This window comes from Trachypithecus francoisi, unplaced genomic scaffold, assembly GCF_009764315.1.
Source record: "Trachypithecus francoisi isolate TF-2019V2 unplaced genomic scaffold, Tfra_2.0 Lachesis_group10, whole genome shotgun sequence".
Lineage (NCBI taxonomy): Eukaryota > Metazoa > Chordata > Mammalia > Primates > Cercopithecidae > Trachypithecus > Trachypithecus francoisi.
This window is the reverse complement of record NW_022681455.1, coordinates 38,951,141-38,972,389: the sequence shown is the minus strand read 5'-3', so window position 1 is coordinate 38,972,389 and position 21,249 is coordinate 38,951,141. Positions and strand designations below refer to the sequence as shown.

Here is a 21,249-nt window from a genome sequence, read left to right as displayed (position 1 = left end):
TCAGCAGGGTCTCAGATGCCAGGGTATCAAGAATACAGAAATTAAGAAAATATAGTGAACAAATTTGCCTTAATTTAAGCCTCTGTCATTCCTAACTATAATGAGTGCAACACCACCTATCTCAGGATCACAAATTTAGATGCCTACAGGAATCAGACAGATAATGCCAGTGAGTGAAGCAGTGCTGGTGGGGTCTATGGATTGGAGGATTGTATGTCCCATCCAAGAAGGCAGCTACTCCTGAGCTCTGCTACCTGGGTGTGTAGGCCCTAGGTTGCCAGATCTTCCAATTATTTCAAAAAAAAAAAGTCAGAAATACACTTTTCTAAAATATGAAACCTCCCGATTTTTAAATGTTGACAACTAATTTAATTTTTTGAAGTAAAATTAAATTAATATCTACTTATTTGATGCTTTATGTTTTTAAAATACTCAGAAATTGCATTTTGTTCAATTTTTATTTTTCATTTGTTTGGCAGCAGAATGATTTATGTGTTTGTTTATAAATTGGCAAAGTGATCTAAATTTTATATGGAAATAAAAAGTCAAATGGACAAGACATTTTGAAGAACAACAACAGAGTTAGAGATCTGACACTACCAAATATACATATGTTAAATGTAAATATATATATATTAAAGAAGCTACAGCAATTAATACAGTGGGTAATGATGCAAAGATAGATAAGAAAACCAGTGGAGGAGACTATATAGTCACGTATATGATCAGATGACTTAAGACAAAAAATGACACTGTGATGTGTCAGGGAAAAGATGATCTTTTTAATAAATGGAGCTGGATCAACTGGCTATCAATATTGAAAATAATAATCACAACTCCTACATCAGACATTATAAGAAAATGAATTCTAGGTCGGTTGTAGAACTGTGAAAGTAGTAAATTTTATGTGTAAATGTTAAGAAAATCATAGGAAAATATCTATGTGCCCTTAGGGTAAACAAAGATTTTAAAATATAACACAAAAGAGCACTAAATAGAAAAAAAAAAAGGGTATTTCATTAAAATTAAGATCCGCTAAGAGAACGAACAGGCAAATCAATAACTGAGAGAAGATATTTGCAATATACACCCTTTATATCCAAAACACATATAGAATTCCTAACAGACAGTAAGAAAGAATCGCAACCAAACTGAAAAACAAAATGGAGAAAGGGCTTTTATAATTCACAAAAAAGCCTATCCAAATGGTCAGTGAGAGATGAAAAGGTGCTCAACATCATTAGCCATCTGGGAAATGCAAACCAAAACCACAGTGAGCTACCACTGCACACACAGAATTGCCAAAATTGGCCAGGAGTGGTGGCTCACGCCTGTAATTTTGGGAGGCTGAGGCGGGTCGATCACTTGAGGTCAGGAGTTCAAGAGAGGCCTGGAGAACATGGTGAAACCCCGTCTCTACTAAAACTACAAAAATTGGCTGGGCATGGTGGCGCACTCGGGAGCTGAGGCAGGACAATCGCTTGAACCTGGGAGGTGGAGGTTGCAGTGAGCCGAGATTGCGCCACTGCACTCCAGCCTGGGCGACAGAGCAAGACTCCACCTCAAAAAAAAAAAAAAAAAAAAAAAGAATTGCTAAAATGAAAAAGACACACAATGCCAAGTGGGGGCAAGGATGCGGAGCAACTGAAACTCTTACGGCATGTTGGTGGAAGTGTAAATTGGTACAACCACATGGGAAAACTACTACACAGATCAACTAAAGCTAAATATACAGATACCCTACATCCAGGAATTTTAACTCTAGGTGTATACTCAGACACATACAAGAATATTTACAGTAGCTCTATTTGCCCCAAACCAAATGTTTATCAAGAGTACAACAGATAAATAGATTGTGGTAGCATCTGATTAAGTGGAAGAGCATGCAGCAAAAAGAAAGAACAACTCTTACTACATGTAACATCATGGATGAATCTCACAAACAACGCAATAATAGAAATGGGATGCAAAGAGCAAATCCTGTATGATTCAATTGATACAAAATTCAAAACTAGGCAAGACTAATCAATGGGCTTGCGCTTTGAATATTGTTTCCCTTGGGAGGGTAATGACTGCAACGTAACATGGGGGCACCTCTGGGGTACAAGTACTGTTTTATTTCTTCATCTGTAGACTGGCTACATAGGTGTATTTACTCTGTGACACTTGTGTAAATATCCTTATATATATAATACTTAAAGTTTACTTTAAAAAGAAATACAGAAAACTGTTGTGTGTCCTTTTTTTCTAAAGTAAACATTTAACCTTAGAGAAATTAACTATAGAAAAACATATTGTGTTTTATTTCATCCTACCTGGTTAATGTTATCTGGAATATTTGATAGCCAGCAATAAAAGAGGCCAATCTTGAAAGACTTTGTTTTCCGGAACCACCAACACCCACCAGCAATGCATTTCCACACGATGTTCGAATTATTCGTGAAATCTGTTTTGAGATTTAAAAAGTGCTTATTTGAAAAAAGGATGTGGATGTTTATATTTTCTTGCACTAAATGAGTCCAAGTTTTGATTATATGTTTCTAGACAATATTAGACTTTTTCCTTGTTAATGGTCTATGTCAGAATTTTTAAAATTAAAGTTTAATATTGATTTGTTCAGCTTGAATCTTTCCTTGACCATCTATATTTACGTCATGAAGAACAGAACAAACTGGATTTACTCCCTTCTATTTTAAAACTATTCTGCGTGTGTGTTCATGTGAGTGCACGCATGTATAGTTTTATTAGTTTTAGACCCAATGGATACTGGAGCTGCTTTTCCCAATCTGCAGAAGATATAAGAAATGTTTAGAAATTTTTTTTATTATTCATCAGCCTAACACACTGAATTATGTAGACATCTAACTCAACAATGAATACTAACTCTATCATATCTCTGCCAATGATTTTTTTTAAATACCACAATTCTATTTACAGTGGGATAGGAGGATGTTTCTAGGAGCCAACTTGGAGAGACAGCCTTTCATCTTGTGTTGCTTGTCTATGGTTGATTTCCTCAGTGAAGATAAGACTCAAATTGTGGCTCAAATCTTTATGCAGGCCAATTGAAGGCATTGCTAAAAAACTGTCTTTTATAGTATTGTCACCGACTAGGGAGAAAGTCTAGGTGGATCACTAAATTCCCTATCACCACTAAACAAAAATTTTTTAAAAATACAAGTTTTACAGTTGGCGGATCAATAATGACACCCTGGTATGTGTAAATTCTATCAGTATATTTTAAAATATATTAACCACTTATGGCTGTGCACTCAGAATAGAATCTCAGAACCCCAAGATCTAGCTGCAGTGAATGCTCAATAATTACCTGTTGAATAGATTAGTGTGAAAACACCCCTTTTTGGTGTTACCACTAACTGGCTTCTATTCTCTCACGGGTCCTGTATATCAACCTTACCCCTGTCCCATCATCTGTAAGTCAGTCATAACACTGACACTTTTCAAAGCAACATCTTTTCCTCCATGGGGAACAGAATTCCCATAATACCGAAAATAGAATTTGAGGGAAGTATATTTTTTCACAGGGTTCGCCACACTTTCTAAAGGTTCTCCATACTTTCTTGTTGACTCAGTGTGCCAAAAGCTCTGAACAGAAAACCATCTATTTGCCCTTGAAAGACATCTGCTGCCATGTAGATGGATTCAAATAAAGGGTTTCCTACTAAGCCTTTGTCTTCCGGGATGGTGAACTGACCCAACCTATGTACACTCTTCTATATGATACCTGATAGTATATAGTTATTCTCTCAAAAAAAATTATCTTTGAAATATAGTAAGCTTTTACATGATCGTTTTACATCAGTAAATAGGCAATAGTTAGAACCTTAATAAGATGAGTCATTGCATCTTTAAAAAACACCAGATCAAGAGATGTTCCTCTAATGATGTCATTGAACTGTCTCTGGTAAAACTGGAGTTTTTCAGCCAGAAAGTCAAAGGATGGCACCTATGGGTGGGGAGAAAGAGAAAAAAATAGTATTTAAGATCCAAATATGTATTAAAGCAGCAATTGTAAAGACACTCAAAAGTAATTTTAAAATATATATATCTTTTTTAAACTTTATGGATTGCCAGAGGTTTCTCACATATTAGTCTACTTTTAGTTATTTCCATTTTCTAAGGCCTGAGACTTAACTGTATTAGTTGGTTTCTAGTGCAAAATCATTTCTGACCTTTCCCTACCAACTCCTATCCATGTCACACATTAATATAGGAAATATTTTTCTTAGTTTTTATTTACTTTTTAATATTGTTTGCAGCTTTCAAAAATATAAAAAGGTTTTACATGATTAACGGAGTCAAATCCACAAGTCTTCGTTGTTCTGAATTAAATCCACACCCACTTTCTTTGTTTTGCAAATTGTTCCTCCCCATCTAATTCTTTGATCTACATACACTTTATTTTTATTTTTAGAGTCAAGGTACTCTGTCACCCAGGCTGGAGTACAGTGGCCCACTCATAGCTCACTGCAGCCTCAACTTCCTTGGCTCTTTGGATCCTCCCACTTCAGTTTCCCCAAGTCGTGGGTATTACAGGCATAAACCACCTCGCCTGGCTCTACATGCACTTTAGGATTTCTTTGTTATGTAACCCTGTTTTTAAAGTCCCTTTGAAATCTTGTTTAAAATTTCATTAAACCTATATATTAATTTAGAAAGAATGGCAAGTTGCTGTTTAAGTAAAGTTTTGTCATGTTAATTCCTACATGTTTTTGTTGCTGTTAAGTGAAATTATTTATTTATTTATTTATTTATTTTTATTATACTTTAAGTTCTAGGGTACATGTGCACAACATGCAGGTTTGTTACATACCTATACATGTGCCATGTTGGTGTGCTGCACCCATTAACTCATCATTTACATTAGATATATCTCCTAATGCTATCCCTCCCCCCTCCCCTGCACTGCACAACAGACCCCAGTGTGTGATGTTCCCCTTCCTGTGTCCAAGTGTTCTCATTGTTCAGTTCCCACCTATGAGTGAGAACTGAACTCATAGGTGCTTGGTTTTCTGTTCTTGTGATAGTTTGCTCAGAATGATGGTTCCCAGCTGCATCCATGTCCCTACAAAGGACATGAACTCATCCTTTTTAATGGCTGCATAGTATTCCATGGGGTATATGTGTCACATTTTCTTAATCCAGTCTGTCATTGATGGACATCTGGGTTGGTTCCAAGTCTTTGCTATTGTGAAGAGTGCCGCAGTAAACATACATGTGCATGTGTCTTTATAGCAGCATGATTTACAATCCTTTGGGTATATGTCCAGTAATGGGATGGCTGGGTCAAATGCTATTTCTAGTTCTAGATCCTTGAGGAATCGCCACACTGTCTTCCACAATGGTTGAACTAGTTTACAGTCCCACCAACAGTGTAAAAGCGTTCCTATTTCTCCACATCCTCTCCAGCATCTGTTGTTTCCTGACTTTAAATGAAATACTTTTATATTTTCTATCTTGTGATTGTTGGCAAGTGTTGGTAAATTTTTTCTGTAAAGGGCAAGATAGTAAATATTTTAGGCTTTATGGCCCATTCAGTCTCTACTCACCCCTGCCATTGTAGTGCAAAAGCAGCTATGGCCAATATTTAAACCAATGGGTGTTTCAATGAAACCTTATTTATGAACACTGAAATTTGAATTCCATATAATTTTTACATATCACACAATATTGTTCTTTTTTTGATTTTTTATTTTTTGGTAACTATTTAAAAATGAAAAATCAGCTGGGGACGGTGACTCACACCTGTCATTCCAGAACTTTGGGAGGCCGAGATAGGTGGATCACTTGAGGTCAGGAGTTTAAAACCAGCCTGACCAACATGGTAAAACCTCATCTCTACTAACAATACAACAAAGTAGCTGGGCATGATAGCGGGCACCTGTAATCACAGGGCCAACATGGTGAAACCTCGTCTGTACTAAAAATACAAAAAATTAGCCGGGCATGGTGGAGAGCACTTGTAATCCCAGCTACTTGGGAGGTTGAGGCAGGAGAATTGCTTGACCCCAGAAGGCGGAGGTTGCAGTGAGCCGAGTTCATGCCACTGCGCTCCAGCCTGGGTGACAGAGAGAGATTCCATCTCAAAAATAAATAAATAAATAAATAAATATCCTTCTTAGCTAGTAAGTCTAACAAAATTAAACAGGCAGTGGGCTTGGATCTGGCCCAGAAACTATAATTTGCCAACCCTTGGTATAGGTATAGAGTATAGTTATTTCATATTTATAAATGCTTTGTCGTCTTATTGAACTCACGTTCTCTCTCTGTTTTTGAGACAGGGTCTCATTCTGTCACCCAGGCTAGAGTGCAGTGACACAATCACAGCTCATTGCAATCTCGAACTCCTGGGCTCAAGTAATCCTTCCACCTCCACCTGCTGAGTAATTGGGAGTACAGGAGCATGCCACCACATCCAGCTAATTCTTCTTATTTTTTGTAGAGACAGAGTCTCACTGTGTTGCCTAGGCTGCTCTCAAACTCCTGGGCTCAACCGATCCTCCCACCTCAGCCTCCCAAAGTGCTGGAATTATAGCAACTCCATGGTGGGACTCTGGTGCAGAGAGAAAGATCTAGTTAGGTGAGCGATCTGAAAACCTCTTTAAAGAGATGAAAATAAATACCAATTCATATATTTTGGGTACTTCAAACACAGTGTCTTCAGGTTCATCGCCAGTTGGTTCCGGCATCTCACGGAGAAAATCCACAAAGTATGGTTCAGGAAGAATGCACGACGCAGCATCAGAGCCAATATTTTCTTCAACTGCACGAATAAGATGTGTGTTAAACCACTGCTCATCTTCAGGAGTTACAAATCTGAAAGGAAAATGTAGTAGTAAGAATGTGAAATATGAAAGCATCTTTTCTAACTGAACATGTCCCTTTGCCTCTTCTCAGTCCCACCCCGGACCTTCTCAATTCAGGACAGGGAAACAATATGTTCTGCCTTTTGATAAGAAGGGCATAACCCCATCCAAGAAAGTTATAACATTAACTGCACTACTTATAGAAAATACAGATGAATCACTTAGGTGAGATCAAAGGTCCCTAAAACTTGTGATAGGGGTGCAGAAGTGATGGTCGGTAGTGGACGAGCATCCTCTTTCTGGGTTGGTGGATTCGGTTTACAAAGGACCTTTTCAGATCGACAATATCACAGAGGGAAGAGAGGACAAAGGGGAGTAACATTTGACAAGTATCACCCTTGTGTGAGGCATGGTAGACACTTTATAACTTTGTGAAACTGGCATTATCATCCATGGTTTATAGATGAGGGAATGGAGGCTCCAAAAGATGACTGAATTTAACTTTAATGAGATTGTTTCACTTTAAAGGGATGAAACCAGATTTCCCCACATAAAACCTACAAAGAGCTCACACTTTGCAGAAAATATATACAATGAAAATGTGCCTCCAAATGTTATCAACTCTGATGATCTGGTGATTTATAAAGATGTATTGTTGAAGTCATGCTCGAATAAATCGGCAGAGCATTTTCTTAAGGCAGTAGGCAGGTGAGAGACACCATCAATGCTTCACAAGCCCCACAGCAAATGACGACAATGCTCCTTACTCTACTTATCCTAGTAGATAATGCGAGAAATAACCGGCTGGGCAGGATGGCTGATGCCTGTAATCCCAGCGAGACGGGCGGAACACCTGAGGTCAGGAGTTCAAGACCAGCCTGACCAACATGGAGAAATCCCATCTCTACTAAAAATACAAAAAATAAATAAATAACCGGCCATGGTAGCACATGCCTGTGATCCCAGCTACTTGGGAGGCTGCAGTTGGAGAATCACTTGAACCCAGGAGGCAGAGGTTGTGGTGAGCTGAGATCACACCATTGCACTCCAGACTGGGCAACAACAGCAAAACTCCATCTCAAAAAAAAAAAAAAAAAATTAACCAAGTAGCATAAACTTCTCAGGTCATACATTTAAACTCAAGAGCCGCAATATGCACCTGTCCGCAATTACTCTGTTGCACTCATGTTTGAAAAGGGACAGGAGAGTAGGGATTGAAGTGCACTCCTCAGCTTTTATGGTCAACATTCCTTGCCAAATTCTGGAAAGATCTCGAAGATTGAAGATGTAATGAAATTTAGAAGGAGTTGGCAGCATCTTCACCTAGAGACGAAAGAATGAAATACTCTCAATTAGTTTTCAGATACAACTAAAAGTAGAATTATTTTTAGAATTGTCTCACAAATCCTATTTTAGATAAAATCTGCTGAGTAAATAAATCAAGATTAAGTTCATATTTTGTGACAACACGGACAGAAAAAAAATCATACATAAACCAACTTAGGATTTAAAAGAACATAAGCTCTTGGATAGGATGGATTCAAGACCAATGCACTGGATGCAGGTTCCAAGACCTTGTTCTACCACCATCAGTTGGCTTTGAGCGAGTCACTTCCCCCGAGTTCTTAAGAACTATATGAATTGTGGGAATAATCATCTCTAATCATTGGTAGTATACATATGGAAATACGTCATAACATAACAAAAAACTGAACGTGAGTTGGGTGTCATGCAGGTAAGAACAATGTTCACTTTTAAAGTTAATAATGGCTATCTTCTATAAATTGCTTTGATTAGGGTCCTTCATGTGTTAGGATTTCCATAAACATATCTGCATATCATAACCTGGATTTTGCTGTATGGATCCAAACTCAGTCAACAGTCTTTGTATATCTGTATATCCATAATAAGTGGACAGGCAAGTCTGACATGCAGCTATGTGTATAGTAATAGATGTTTTTTCTGTTTGAGCACAGAGAATGTATTCTATGCTAATTTACTATTTCTACCAACTTCTAGAACATAAAAACGCAAAGCTGTAACAATACCACATTCTTACCCAGAGAGATACCCATTAAGGGATAACCTCGAGGTACTCTAGATATGGAACACATTGATGGTCATGTATAAAGATTATAATTGATATCATTAGCATCATTTTTGAAAGTGAAAATAATGATAATTCTGGTGATATAAACTCCCCATACACCTATTTCAGCAAAGCAGATGCTTTCTTTAGCATCTGTTCATAAATTAAGCCCTTTCTATACTGAAAAATTACCCTATTGAGTTTGTAATTTTTACAGGCTAATTCCCAGTGCTAGTTAAAGCAGCAAGTAGCATGGGGAGACGAAAAGAAAAGAAGCGTATTTTATCAATTGCCTATCAACTTCCCTCTGTGCTCAGTTCCATTGCAAGCTAAAATGTTCATCCTACTCACTAAAATATAAAACATATAGTTATATTACAAATATGCAAAAATACCCAAAGGGTAAGGTTATGTGAACATTGCTTTTTTTATGATAAAACACTCCAGCCATGATGGCAGCCATTGGTAACTGAGGCAGTCATTAAAGAGAATCTGTAAAAAAACATTCCTTTCTTTCCTTCCTCTTCTCATTATTTGTTAACCTGCTTCTTTCCTTCTCTTCTAATATTTCCCTCTACTTTTCATCACCTTCTTTCATTTCTCAACTGCTTCTGCCTTAAAACTATATAAAGTAATATAAAGGTGGGCTGATAGACAAGGCATGAATGGATTAAAAGAGTGCTTTGTGAAGATGGGAGATTTGAAGAAAAGACACAAAGAAGGCTGCTTATGTAGAGGTGGGCAGAAGAGGAAGATGCCTTCATTTTTCAATGACTGAGCACCTCCCTGGTTCTTAAGAAGACATACTGGTAAACAGAGGACAGCTAACTCTGCTGTCATCAAGGGGGCTTTTATTCTAGTGGTTGGGGAGCCTGAGAATGAACGGGGAACAAATATATATGTAAATAAGCAAGTAATGATAGAAGCCATGGTTTTTTAAAAAAAAAATCAGAGCCAGGAGACAGATAATGAGTAGGATAGGGACAAGGGCAGTCACTTCAGAGGATGACTGGAGACAGTCCCTCTGAAGGTAAGAGTGATGAGAATGAGCCAAAGTATGCTGACCAGCAGTGCAATAAGCCTGGTGTGCTCAAGGAATGGTGAGCAGGGCCACTCGGCTGGAGCAGGATGATGGCAGGCAAGGGAAGTAACTGGAGTCTGCTGACATTATAAGTGGAACTGGGAGTCTACTGGTGGTTTTAAGAAGGAATAAAGATTTCTGGTTTACTTTTTTAAAAATATCATCTAGGACTGTGAAAAGAACAGACTCCAAGAGAGCAAGAAGAAAGCAAGGAGATTGGTTAGGAAGTTACTGCATGGTCCAGGGGACAAGTGATGGGAGCACTTATCAGGGTGGTCATGTGAGGATGGCAAGGAGGGCTCGGCTTTGGGGTAGATTTTGAAGGGGAGGTCACTGATATTCGCTGATGGACTGGATGTAGGCCATGAGGAAGACATAAATCAAGGATGGAGCGCAGTAATTTTAACCTAAGAAGGAGGATAACTGGTGTTGCTACTGAGACGCAGAAGTTTGAGGGAGGATCATATTTAAGGACACTTAAGAGTTCTGTTTGGGGCCGGGCGCGGTGGCTCAAGCCTGTAATCCCAGCACTTTGGGAGGCCGAGACGGGCGGATCACGAGGTCAGGAGATCGAGACCATCCTGGCTAACACGGTGAAACCCCGTCTCTACTAAAAATACAAAAAAAAAAACTAGCCGGGCGAGGTGGCGGGCGCCTGTAGTCCCAGCTACTCGGGAGGCTGAGGCAGGAGAATGGCATAAACCCGGGAGGCGGAGCTTCCAGTGAGCTGAGATCCGGCCACTGCACTCCAGTCCGGGTGACAGAGCGAGACTCCGCCTCAAAAAAAAAAAAAAAAAAGAGTTCTGTTTGGACATGGTAACTTTGAGATGAGTATCAGACATCAAACACTGATGTCTATTAAGCAGTTAGAAATTGGCCTGGAGCCAGGCAGAGAGGCCTGGGATGGAGATATCCATTTTGAAGTCATCAGCACAGGGATGATGTTTAAAGCCTCGAAACTGGATGAGGCCACCTAGGGAAAGAACGTAGATAGAGAAGAGGGCCCAGCATCGAGACCAGGTGCATTTCAGTGTTTAGAGGAGGGAAAGAAGAAAGGGGACTTTAATGAGGTAGCCAGTGCACTAGGAAGAAAACCAAGAATATGGGGACCCTCTGAAGTCAAGTGAAGAAAATATTTAGAGGGATCAATTAGGTCAAATGCTGCTAAAAAGTAAAGTAAGAGGGACAGGAAAATTAACCTTGAGATGTGGCAAGATCGAGGTCTTTGGTGATCTTGACGTGAACAGTGGGAATGAAAGCTTGTGTAGAATGGATTAAATAGATTTTAAAAAAGACACTGAGGACATGGAGCCAGGAAACATCCAAATAACAAAAGAAACTGGCAAAAGGCAAAGCTTTTCAGAGAACTACGTATATAAGCACAGTAAATTGAGCAATAGTCCTGTTGGAAACCACATGTATCTTACCACAGAAAACTATCTCAGATGCTCAGTCCTTGCCACTTATTTTCAAGTTTCTTTAAAAAGGGGTACAATGGCACATGCAAAGACCCTGTGTTGGCAAGGAACAGGGCCCCACACTCATCATGGAAGGTGGCTGCGTGGAAGAGCATCTCATAAGAAACCCCCAAATTCCTCTTCTGATGATTCCGTATCTAGAAATCCCCAGTCTACCCAGGAATCTGACAGGCTGGCACACTCCAGGTTTCCCAGGAGACAAGTGCCTGCCCACATGTGTGTAATCGGCCTAATGGATGTGTAGTGAATTATGACAACTAATCCTTATCTCCTTCATGACTTTTTGTCAAATATATCAACCTCATTTTTATCTCATACCTATACTTAATTGCCTTTTCATGAGTACTGCCTTAAGTCATCTGAGGACAGCTGCAGGTTTGCTGAGCTTTACTTAGGACACTGACTTGTGTATGCAAATCTAGCCAATTTTTGTTAAGAACACTTCCATCCATTTACTAACTCATGCTCCAGCTCAGAGAAACATACAAATTAGACTTTAAGTCCTAGTTGGCTGAGAATATCTGGAAATCATGTATTAAGTCAGTCAATAAGCATTTGAGTGTCTGCCATAGTTTGGTGGAGGGAGACAGATAATACAAATAAAGATTTACAAATCAAAGTAACAAGTGGAAATGCAGTGTTCTCATTTCAGCAAAATTCTACTTTGTCTTGGATGTCATGTCTGGTTTACAGTAACATCTCATACATATGGAAAGCATCATTTAGTCAGATCTTTTGCTCCCTGGAAAGAAAAGGTGTCATAAATCTATTTGAGCACGTAATTTGTCTTTTCTAAAAACACCACTATATATGATATTATGATAACTTAATGAGCCATGAGGTGAGAACTAGGGTTGAATAACAGTTGCCATTTTAAAAATTGACAATAAACCATTCTGTACCTTAGTCCATTGCCACAGCACTCTGCCCACTGAGACTAAATTCACAATCATCTCACATACTTGAGGCTTGAAACTTCTACAAGGATCAAAGTATCCACATCCAATAATTCCTGAAAGATAAGCAAGATTGAAGGTATAAGCTTACCAAAAGATTTCAAAGTATATGTTTATCCCAGTGAACAAATCATTACAAAGCTGACAAAGCTGGGTGTTGTTCAGAATTTCTCTCAAGGGATCAGCTAAGACTGGGAGTCAGTAGTGGATCCAGCCAAGCTTAGTATGCAGTGATAAGTGTTTTATATGTATTGACTCATTTAATCCCCCACCCAGCACCCTACAAGAAAAAAATACAAGGTAGGTATTATTATTACTAGTCCCATTTTAATATGAGCTTAGGAACTTGCTCAAAGTTACACAGCTTGCATGCAAATTTGGGATGTGAACCCAAGCAACCTGGCCCTACAGTCTGTACCTCAGCATTCGCCCTGAAGCATATGTGAGCTTAGAGACTACTCTTTCATCTTACAGAGAAGAAGACCAGGCCCAGACAGGTGAAGCCAATTGTTCAAGGTCACATGGACTGGTATTGGCAGAACTGGAATCAGGACCACTTTTTCCAGCCTACAGTCAGTCACCACTCTGGCCTGGGCTAGACATGCAACATTCCTAGGGAACACCCAGCACAGTGATGGTCTGACCGTCATCATCACTCTCAGAAAGACTGGGGTGTAGGTTTAGAGACTGTTCTCAAAGTCTCAGAATGTCTTTGATTTAGACTGAAGAAAGATTTACTCTGCTTCACTCCAGTGAGACTACACACTGCATAGTGTGTTCAGTTCTGAGCATGGTATTTTCAGAGGAATATGAACATGAATATCTGCTCAGAGATGCAGAACAGATTGATGAAGAGTGGAGACTAAAGAAACTGGAGTTTGTTCACACTGACTAAAGAATTGCCCTGGGGAAACATGAAATTTTCCTCCAAATCATGGTTGCTTGTGGTTGGTTGTGCTAAATGCCTGTAAGGCCCATTTGCTTCCTGAAATCCTGTATTCTAGATTTCCACCTTCCTGTGGGACATTTGTGTTATAAGAAGCGTGAGATGGGGATTAGCACCACCCCTCTGCCAAGCACTAGCTAAAAGGCCTTGATTGGGCAGTTATTTCACTTCTCTAAGGCTCAGCTTCTGGTTGGTTTGTTTTCCATATTTGTTTAAATGTGTCAGTCATACTAAAGAGTATGTCAAATAGCTTAACAAATAACAAACCCTCATGTACAGACCACCAGATTGATAACTACAACCTTGCCCAGTGCATTAGAAGCCCCTGTATGTTCATCCTTGTTCACAACTCCTCCTTTCCTCCAGAGGTCACCACTTCTCTTTAATATAATCAGTAACTTGCTTTTCTTTATAGCTTCACCACTTAGGTTTTTGAACTTTTGAACTTGTTAAACACACACACACACACACACACACAACTTTTGAAATTCAGTTTAAAGGAATTGTATTTTTTCCTGTGATTTGCTTTTTTCATTCGGCATTGTATTTCTGGGCTTCATCCATGGTGAAGCATGTAGCTGTATTCATTCATTTTCACTGCTGCACAGCAGGCCACTGTGTGCCTGTGACAGGATGTATTTATCCAGTTTTACTAGTGATAAATATCTGGATTATTTCACATTTTTGCCATCATGCACACTGCACTATGAGCATTTTTGTGTAAGTCTGCGGCATGCATGTGCAAAATCAACTACAGATGGATTGAGGCCCCAGATATGGGAAGGCAAAACTATACAATGTCTGGAAGAAAGCATAAGAGAATACCTGTATGATGTCTGGATAGGAAAGGACTTCTTGAGACTCAGAAAACCCAAACCATAAAGGAAAAAATGATAATTTGGTATAAACCTAGAAATGGAACTGCTAGGGATGGGCACATGCCCTATTTACCAGCAGTGATGCCAAATTGTTATCCAAAGCGTTTGTAGCAATTGACACTCCGGCCAGCAGGCAAAGAGAGTCTTAGTTGCTTCACATTCTCACCAATGCTTATTTTGTCAGAATTTTTTTTTTTTTTTTTGCAAATCTAGTGGGTATGAAATGGTATTGCTTGGTGTTTCTCATTTGTATTTTCCTGAATACTAATGATGTTTACCATCTTTACTTTGTTTATTGGCCATTTAGCTTACTCTTTTTAAAGTGCCTTAGTTGTTTGCCCATTTTTATATCCAGTTGTTCGCTTTTCTTGTCTGATTTATAGGATTTCTCTAAATATTCAGAATACGAATTTTTTGTTGTTATATGTGCTAAAATTTTTTCTTCCATTTTGAGGCTTGTCTTTTCACTCTCTTAATGTTTTTTTGTTTGTTTTGTTTTTTGTCTTTGAGACAGAGTCTCACTCTGTCGCCCAGGCTGGAGTGAAGTGGCGTGATCTCAGCTCACTGCAAGCTCCGCCTCCTGGGTTCACGCCCTTCTCCTGCCTCAGCCTCCCAAGTAGCTGGGACTACAGGCACTCGCCACCACACCTCGCTAATTTTTTGTATTTTTTAGTAGAGACAGGATTCCACGGTGTTAGCCAGGATGGTCTCGATCTCCTGACCTCACAATCTGCCCACCTCGGCCTCCCAAAGTGCTGGGATTACAGGCGTGAGTCACCACACCCAGCCTCTTAATGTTATTTTTTAATGAAGAGAAGTTTTATATTTCAATCTAGTCAAATTTGTATATGTTTTTCTTTATTTTTGTGCTTTCTGAGTCTCATTTATGAAGTCCTTCCTACTCAGAGGTCACTCAGCTATTTCCCTATATTTCCTTCCAAATGTTTTATAGCCTTGCCTTCCATATTTAGGTCATGAATCCATCTGTAGTTGATCTTGTTCTTGGCATGAGGTAGATGTCAAAATTCAATTATTTTCTTATAAGAATTACTACATACCTGGAACTACTGATTAAAAGTCTGCCCTTTCCCTTCTGACTATAGTACTTGCCATACCAAATAATTAATATTCTTATATGAGCGGGTCTGTTTCTCGTGTATGCAAGAGGTTTTGGGGGGGACTGGGGGTTTGTTTTTTGTTTTTTTAGACACGATCTTACTCTGTTACCCAGGTTCAAATGCAGTGATGTGATCATAGCTCACTGCAGCCTCAACCTCCTAGGCTCAAGCAATCCTGTGGCCTCAGCCTCCCATGTAGCTAGGACTACAGACATGTGCCACCACACCTAGCTAATGTTTTAAACTTTTTTTAGAAATGGAGTCTCTCTATGTGCCCAGGCTGGTCTTGAACTCCTGGCCTTCAGCAATCCTCCCACCTTGGTCTTCCAAAATGCTAAGATTATAGGCATGGCCTGACCTACACATAAGTTTTGATGGTACAATTTATGTGATTTGATGTCACATTTGCTGTCAAGAATCTCATTTTCATTAACATATTGAAGTGCTACATTTGACTTTGTATAACATATTGTTAATCTGTGATCTTTGTGCTGTCATTTATTAGCCCAAATTTCTCTGATTAACCATGTCCTGAAACCCAAAACACAAAGGTTTCTTTACATCTAATGTTAACTTCCAACAAGCCTATTTCTAAATATCTCTGAGTCTGAGAATAGGCTATAAGCATAGGTCATCTTAGTATTGAGTCCCTCTTTCCTGGTATTTAGCTCTCCATTTCACATACCCCACTTTAGACAGAGCCTTTTTGTCTCTTAAATGACATTTTCTGTGGTTTATGTCCATTACGTAATGCAATAAAAGAAACACTAAGAATATTCATACCAAAAATTTTGTCTATTGAAGCATTTGAAGGCAATGTACAGTTAAACACAGTAAACTGTCTTTTTAAACGTTGTGGAATATCATTTCGACCACCTCCAGGGTGGATCATTGCTGCTATGAGCTGCACATCAACAATAGTAGTGAAGTCTCCAGGCTTGTCCAAGCTGTACATTCCTTCCATTTCCATCATCTGTCGCACAATCTCATTAGTTATCTGAAATTTCACACAGCAATATTTTTGTAACATATCACTATCATATTCCTCCATAACTTCCGTAAAATAGTACAAATGAGATTAGAAAAAAAAACATTCAACTCTTCTCAACGAAGTGTTTGTTAATGTCAATGATCACCTTCAAGGTAATTTGACTTAAATGATGCCACCCATGAACTCTAGATCGTAAGTTAAACATGCATGGTTCAAGTCCAAGGTGCCTTTCACCACAATGATCAAACTAATTTCCAAATAAAGTTAGATATGTGAGTTATAAGATACGTCATTAAATTGCATTAGTACTCCAAGTTACAACAAGTTTTACTGTAGACATCTTTCATACTCAACATTCAACACTTAAAAACCTTCAGATCAGAATGTAGGATGGTTTCAGTCCTGATCTTTGAATATGATACTACTAACTGTTTTGGCTTTTGGTTTTATGTTCTCATCTTACCTTCTCTGCAGCCTCCAACACTGCCAACCCCCCTCCTTGAAAATGTTATCTCTCTTGGTTTCAGAGGCTTGTTTCTTTCCAGGTCCAGCTCAGGGCTCTAGGATCACTTCCTAAGCCACTCTTCGTCACTCATCCCTCACATGTAACTGTTCTCCAGGGTTCCATCCTGTGCTCTTTCCTCTTCTCATTATTCCAGGAAATGCTATCTCAACCCTATATTCTAAAGAATCTCAAATCTGTAACTCTAGCTTCAGATTCTCTTCTAAGCTCTACACCTGTATATTCAAGTCTCTATTGAGCATCTCTTAGTGGATATCACACAAGCACCTCAAATATAACTATCTTTCATTTAACCAACATTTCATGAATGACTACTGTGTGCCAGCCTCTCCTGTAGCATAGACAAAATTTTCTGTCTTCATGAAGCACACATTCTAGTGGTGACAGACAAGATGTACAAATGCATGTTGATATGGAAATAAAATGATATACTCTAAGACTTCTGTAGAATATAGGAGGGGCTCAAGAGTGTGATTCAAGGAGAGCAGGGGAGGCTTCACCTGACATGACACAGAAGCCAAGACCTGAAGAAGGTGAGAAAGCAAGCCAGTTCCATACCTAGGGGAAGAGCATTCTAGGCAGAGGAAACTGCAAATGCAGAGGTGCTGAGTGAACACCGTATTTGTACAACCTTTGCACAACTTTGTACAACCTTTGCATACTTTGTACAACCTTTGCAGGGTGTACAAAGATCAGTAAATGTGGTGGAAGCAAAGAGTCATGGGAAGAGGGAGATGAGGTCAAAATGTATAGGGTCTTGGGTCATAGTAAGGATTTTGGTATTTATATTCTACAAGCCTCTTTGGAGGATGCCGACCGGAAGAGTGTGTCGTGATCTGACTCTTGTTTTCATTGGTTGATGATGTGAGAACAAGCTGAGAAGGGTTAGGGAAACAGGAGGCAGTGAGGAGGCATTTGTAATGATCAAGAAGAGATCTGGTGGTGGGTGGCGCCAGGTGGCAGCAATGGAGGTGATGAGTAGTGGTCGAATTTCAGATACAGTGTGAAGATAGAGCCAACATGATTTTCTGACAGAGTGACTGTGGAGGTGCTATTTGCTGAGAGAGAGAGGACTGTTGGAGGAGCAGGTGTTGGAGGTGTTAAGTTTACGATCCAACCAGACATCCCTAGTTGGATACGTGAGTTTGGAATTCAGGAGCACTTCAGCTTACGGAAGATAAGCATGAACCTGACCTAAACATGCCTCTACCCTCCTCGCCTTCCAGGAACTGCTGAGGTCTATCTGCCTTGGAGCAGACACAGGTCATACAGAACTGTTTGGTTTTTCCTTTCAGGATGAGTACTGAGCTTCTAGCAGTGTCTGAGGTGAACAGGGATAAAGAGCAAAATGGGAACTGTCCTGGTAGAGCCAAAGTAGATGGTGTCAATGAGGCAGTGTAGGTCGGTGGGAGGGAGGTGTTGGGGATCCCACCAGGAGCATGTGGACTTCTGGCAACATCAGTGAGGACTTCTAATGGGGAGTGACCTCGGTGGATAGATGATCACAACTAGGACCACGGTGTGTGGCACAGTTAAATAAATAAATCGTTGTTTGGTTTTTCATTTTCTGTTTTTGTTTTTCTGAACATCAGGTACTCCTCAGAAATTATGCAGAATAAGAGGTTAGAGCAAGGATGAAACCCTGGGAAAAGGCAGAAGAGAGGAGCTAAGAAAGGACACTGAGGTCAAGTAGCCAAAGAGACAGGAAGCTGTAGAAAACCACATAGGAGCTGGGTGCGATGGCGCATGCCTGTAATCCCAGCACTTTTGGAGGCCGAGGCCGGCAGATCACCTGAGGTCAGGAGTTCAAGACCAGCCTGGCCAACATGGTGAAACCACGCATCTATTAAAAATACAAAAATTATTCAGGTGTGGTGGCGGGCACCTGTGATCCCAGCTACTCAGGTGGCTGAGGAAGGGAGAATTGCTTGAGCCTGGGAGGTGGAGGTTGCAGTGAGCCGAGACCATGCCACTGCACTCGGGTTTGGGCGATAGAGCGAGACCCCGTCTCAAAAAAAATAAATAAAATAACAAAAACAAAAAAAAACACATAGGGATTTAAGAAAGGAGAAACTCAGCTATAACAGAGAAGTCAGAAAAAGACTGAGGATTGGCAGTAGACTTAAAAACAAAGTTTTTAACAAAGTTATTAACATTTATATATATATATACATACACACACATAAAAATACTAATTCAGGATCATCTATATGAGATATTTCAGCCATACCTGATCTCCCCACTCATTAATCACAGGCATATTAATATCATCAATAAATACAGTCATTTTTCTCCCTCCTGGTGGTCCGTAGGTGCTTCCCATTCGCTTATCCACATAGCTTTCAATTGTTCTCTAGAGAGAAGGAAATGGTTTGTCTTATGTGTTAGATTTTAATCCATATTTCTAAAACTAATGAGCATTCTTGTCAGAGTAGAATAGAATTTACTTAACCATTTACTAAGTATACATACAATTATTAAAATATATGTTGTTAAACTTTTAAAAATAAGGCATTGGAGTGTTATCCTTCATTTACATTACAGTAGATATGCTCCAAAGTTCAGCCACAGTCTCAATATTAGATCAAATTATGCTATTTGGATTTGGCTTCAACCTTAACTTAGCCTTAGGAAAGCTCAAGAGCTGAATGCCAAGTGCAGCATGATTTCTTTTGAATATATAATATTGTTACATTTTATATGCATACACATTTTATTGTAACCACTAACTTAAAATGTATTATGTTTATAATATTACAGCAAATGATGGATTTTACCTGAAACATCATTGGTTCTGTGGCAGATGAAAAGTTTAGACTTTTGGATAGCTGTACTTCAGGATCATATTTTTTCAGATAGGCCTTAATCATGACAGTTTTTGCAGTTCCCTGCTCTCCTGTGAGCAAAACAGCCTGCAATCGTAGGATAAGCATGTTGAAAGGTGTTATGACATGTTTAGTTTCAAGTATGTTTTCTATGGGCTAATCTTCTACACATTATTATAACTAATTTTAAATAACTTTTTAGAATTACATCTACCATCAAAATAAGTCCCAGTTGTATTACAGATTTAAATGTAAAATGTGTACTATAAAAGTGCTGGAAGAAAATATAGGTGCATATTCCCGTGGCCATGGGTAGTTTGTGATCATTTAAGGAACTATCTATTAAACTTACTTTATATTGTTTTGCAATGGTGTCTATCAAAAAATTTGTTCTAACATTGTCAACATTTGGAACCAAAATTGATGAATATTCTGGAATACTGTCAGTTGGATAATAAAAAGGCTGAAGTTTCTTATTCCAGTGCTCCCAATCACCTATATAAGAAGTAAAATTTCATTTTAATAGAACTATATTCTGTGAAAGTTATCTCATGATACAAAAATGTTAAGTGCTATAAATAATCAACAGAATCATATAAACATTTAAAATGTTTTCCTAAAACATGTTAATATATCTGCTTATCTTTTGTCTACAGCATTTGATAATTTGTTTTGCCTTTTTTTATAAAGTCGGCTTTTTAAAAAACTTTTAGGGCCGGGCGCGGTGGCTCAAGCCTGTAATCCCAGCACTTTGGGAGGCTGAGACGGGCGGATCACGAGGTCAGGAGATTGAGACCATCCTGGCTAACACGGTGAAACCCCATCTCTACTAAAAAAATACAAAAAACTAGCCAGGCATAGTGGCGGGCACCTATAGTCGCAGCTACTCAGGAGGCTGAAGCAGGAGAATGGCATAAACCCGGGAAGTGGAGCTTGCAGTGAGCTGAGATCCGGCCACCACACTCCAGCCTGGGCGACAGAGCGAGACTCCGTCTCAAAAAAATAAAAAAAAAAACCTTTTAGTTTCAGCGATACATGATGTGCAGGTTTGTTAGATACAGATGTTGTACATCTGTTTGTTGTACAGATGACTTCATCACCAGGTAATAAACATAGTACCCAATAAATAGCGTTTTGATCCTCACCCTCTTCCTACTCCCAACCTTCAAGTAGGCCCCACTGTCTATTGTTCCTTTCTTTGTGTCCCTGTGTACTCAATATTTAGCTCCCACTTATAATTGAAAATACGCAGTATTTGATTTTCTATTCCTCAGTTAGTCTGCTTAGGACAATGGCTTCCAGCTCCATCCATGTTTCTTCAAACGACATAATCTCATACTTTTTATGGCTGCATAGTATTCCATGGTGTATGTGTACCACATTTTCTTTAGCCAGTCTAACACTGATGGGCATATAAGTTGATTCCATGTCTTTGCTATTGTGAATAGTGCTGCAGTGACCATATACATGCATGCATCTTTATGGCAGAACGATTTACATTCCTTTGGGTGTATACCCAATAATGAGATTGGTGGGT

At 39.1% G+C, this 21,249-nt stretch overlaps 1 protein-coding gene across 1 annotated transcript in view; it reads right to left on the bottom strand.

Annotated features, from left to right (window-relative positions):
* Positions 1-21,249, bottom strand: part of DNAH8 (dynein axonemal heavy chain 8) — a 334,964-nt gene that overhangs the window by 140,366 nt on the left and 173,349 nt on the right. Inside the window, exons 54-62 of the mRNA XM_033217044.1 lie at positions 20,065-20,207; positions 19,665-19,799; positions 19,118-19,240; positions 16,157-16,370; positions 12,378-12,487; positions 7,987-8,150; positions 6,645-6,837; positions 3,845-3,967; positions 2,316-2,446 (exon numbers count right to left, since the gene is read on the bottom strand). Of these exons, the coding sequence (XP_033072935.1) occupies positions 2,316-2,446; positions 3,845-3,967; positions 6,645-6,837; positions 7,987-8,150; positions 12,378-12,487; positions 16,157-16,370; positions 19,118-19,240; positions 19,665-19,799; positions 20,065-20,207 (1,336 nt within the window). The remainder of the gene's footprint in view (positions 1-2,315; positions 2,447-3,844; positions 3,968-6,644; positions 6,838-7,986; positions 8,151-12,377; positions 12,488-16,156; positions 16,371-19,117; positions 19,241-19,664; positions 19,800-20,064; positions 20,208-21,249) is intronic.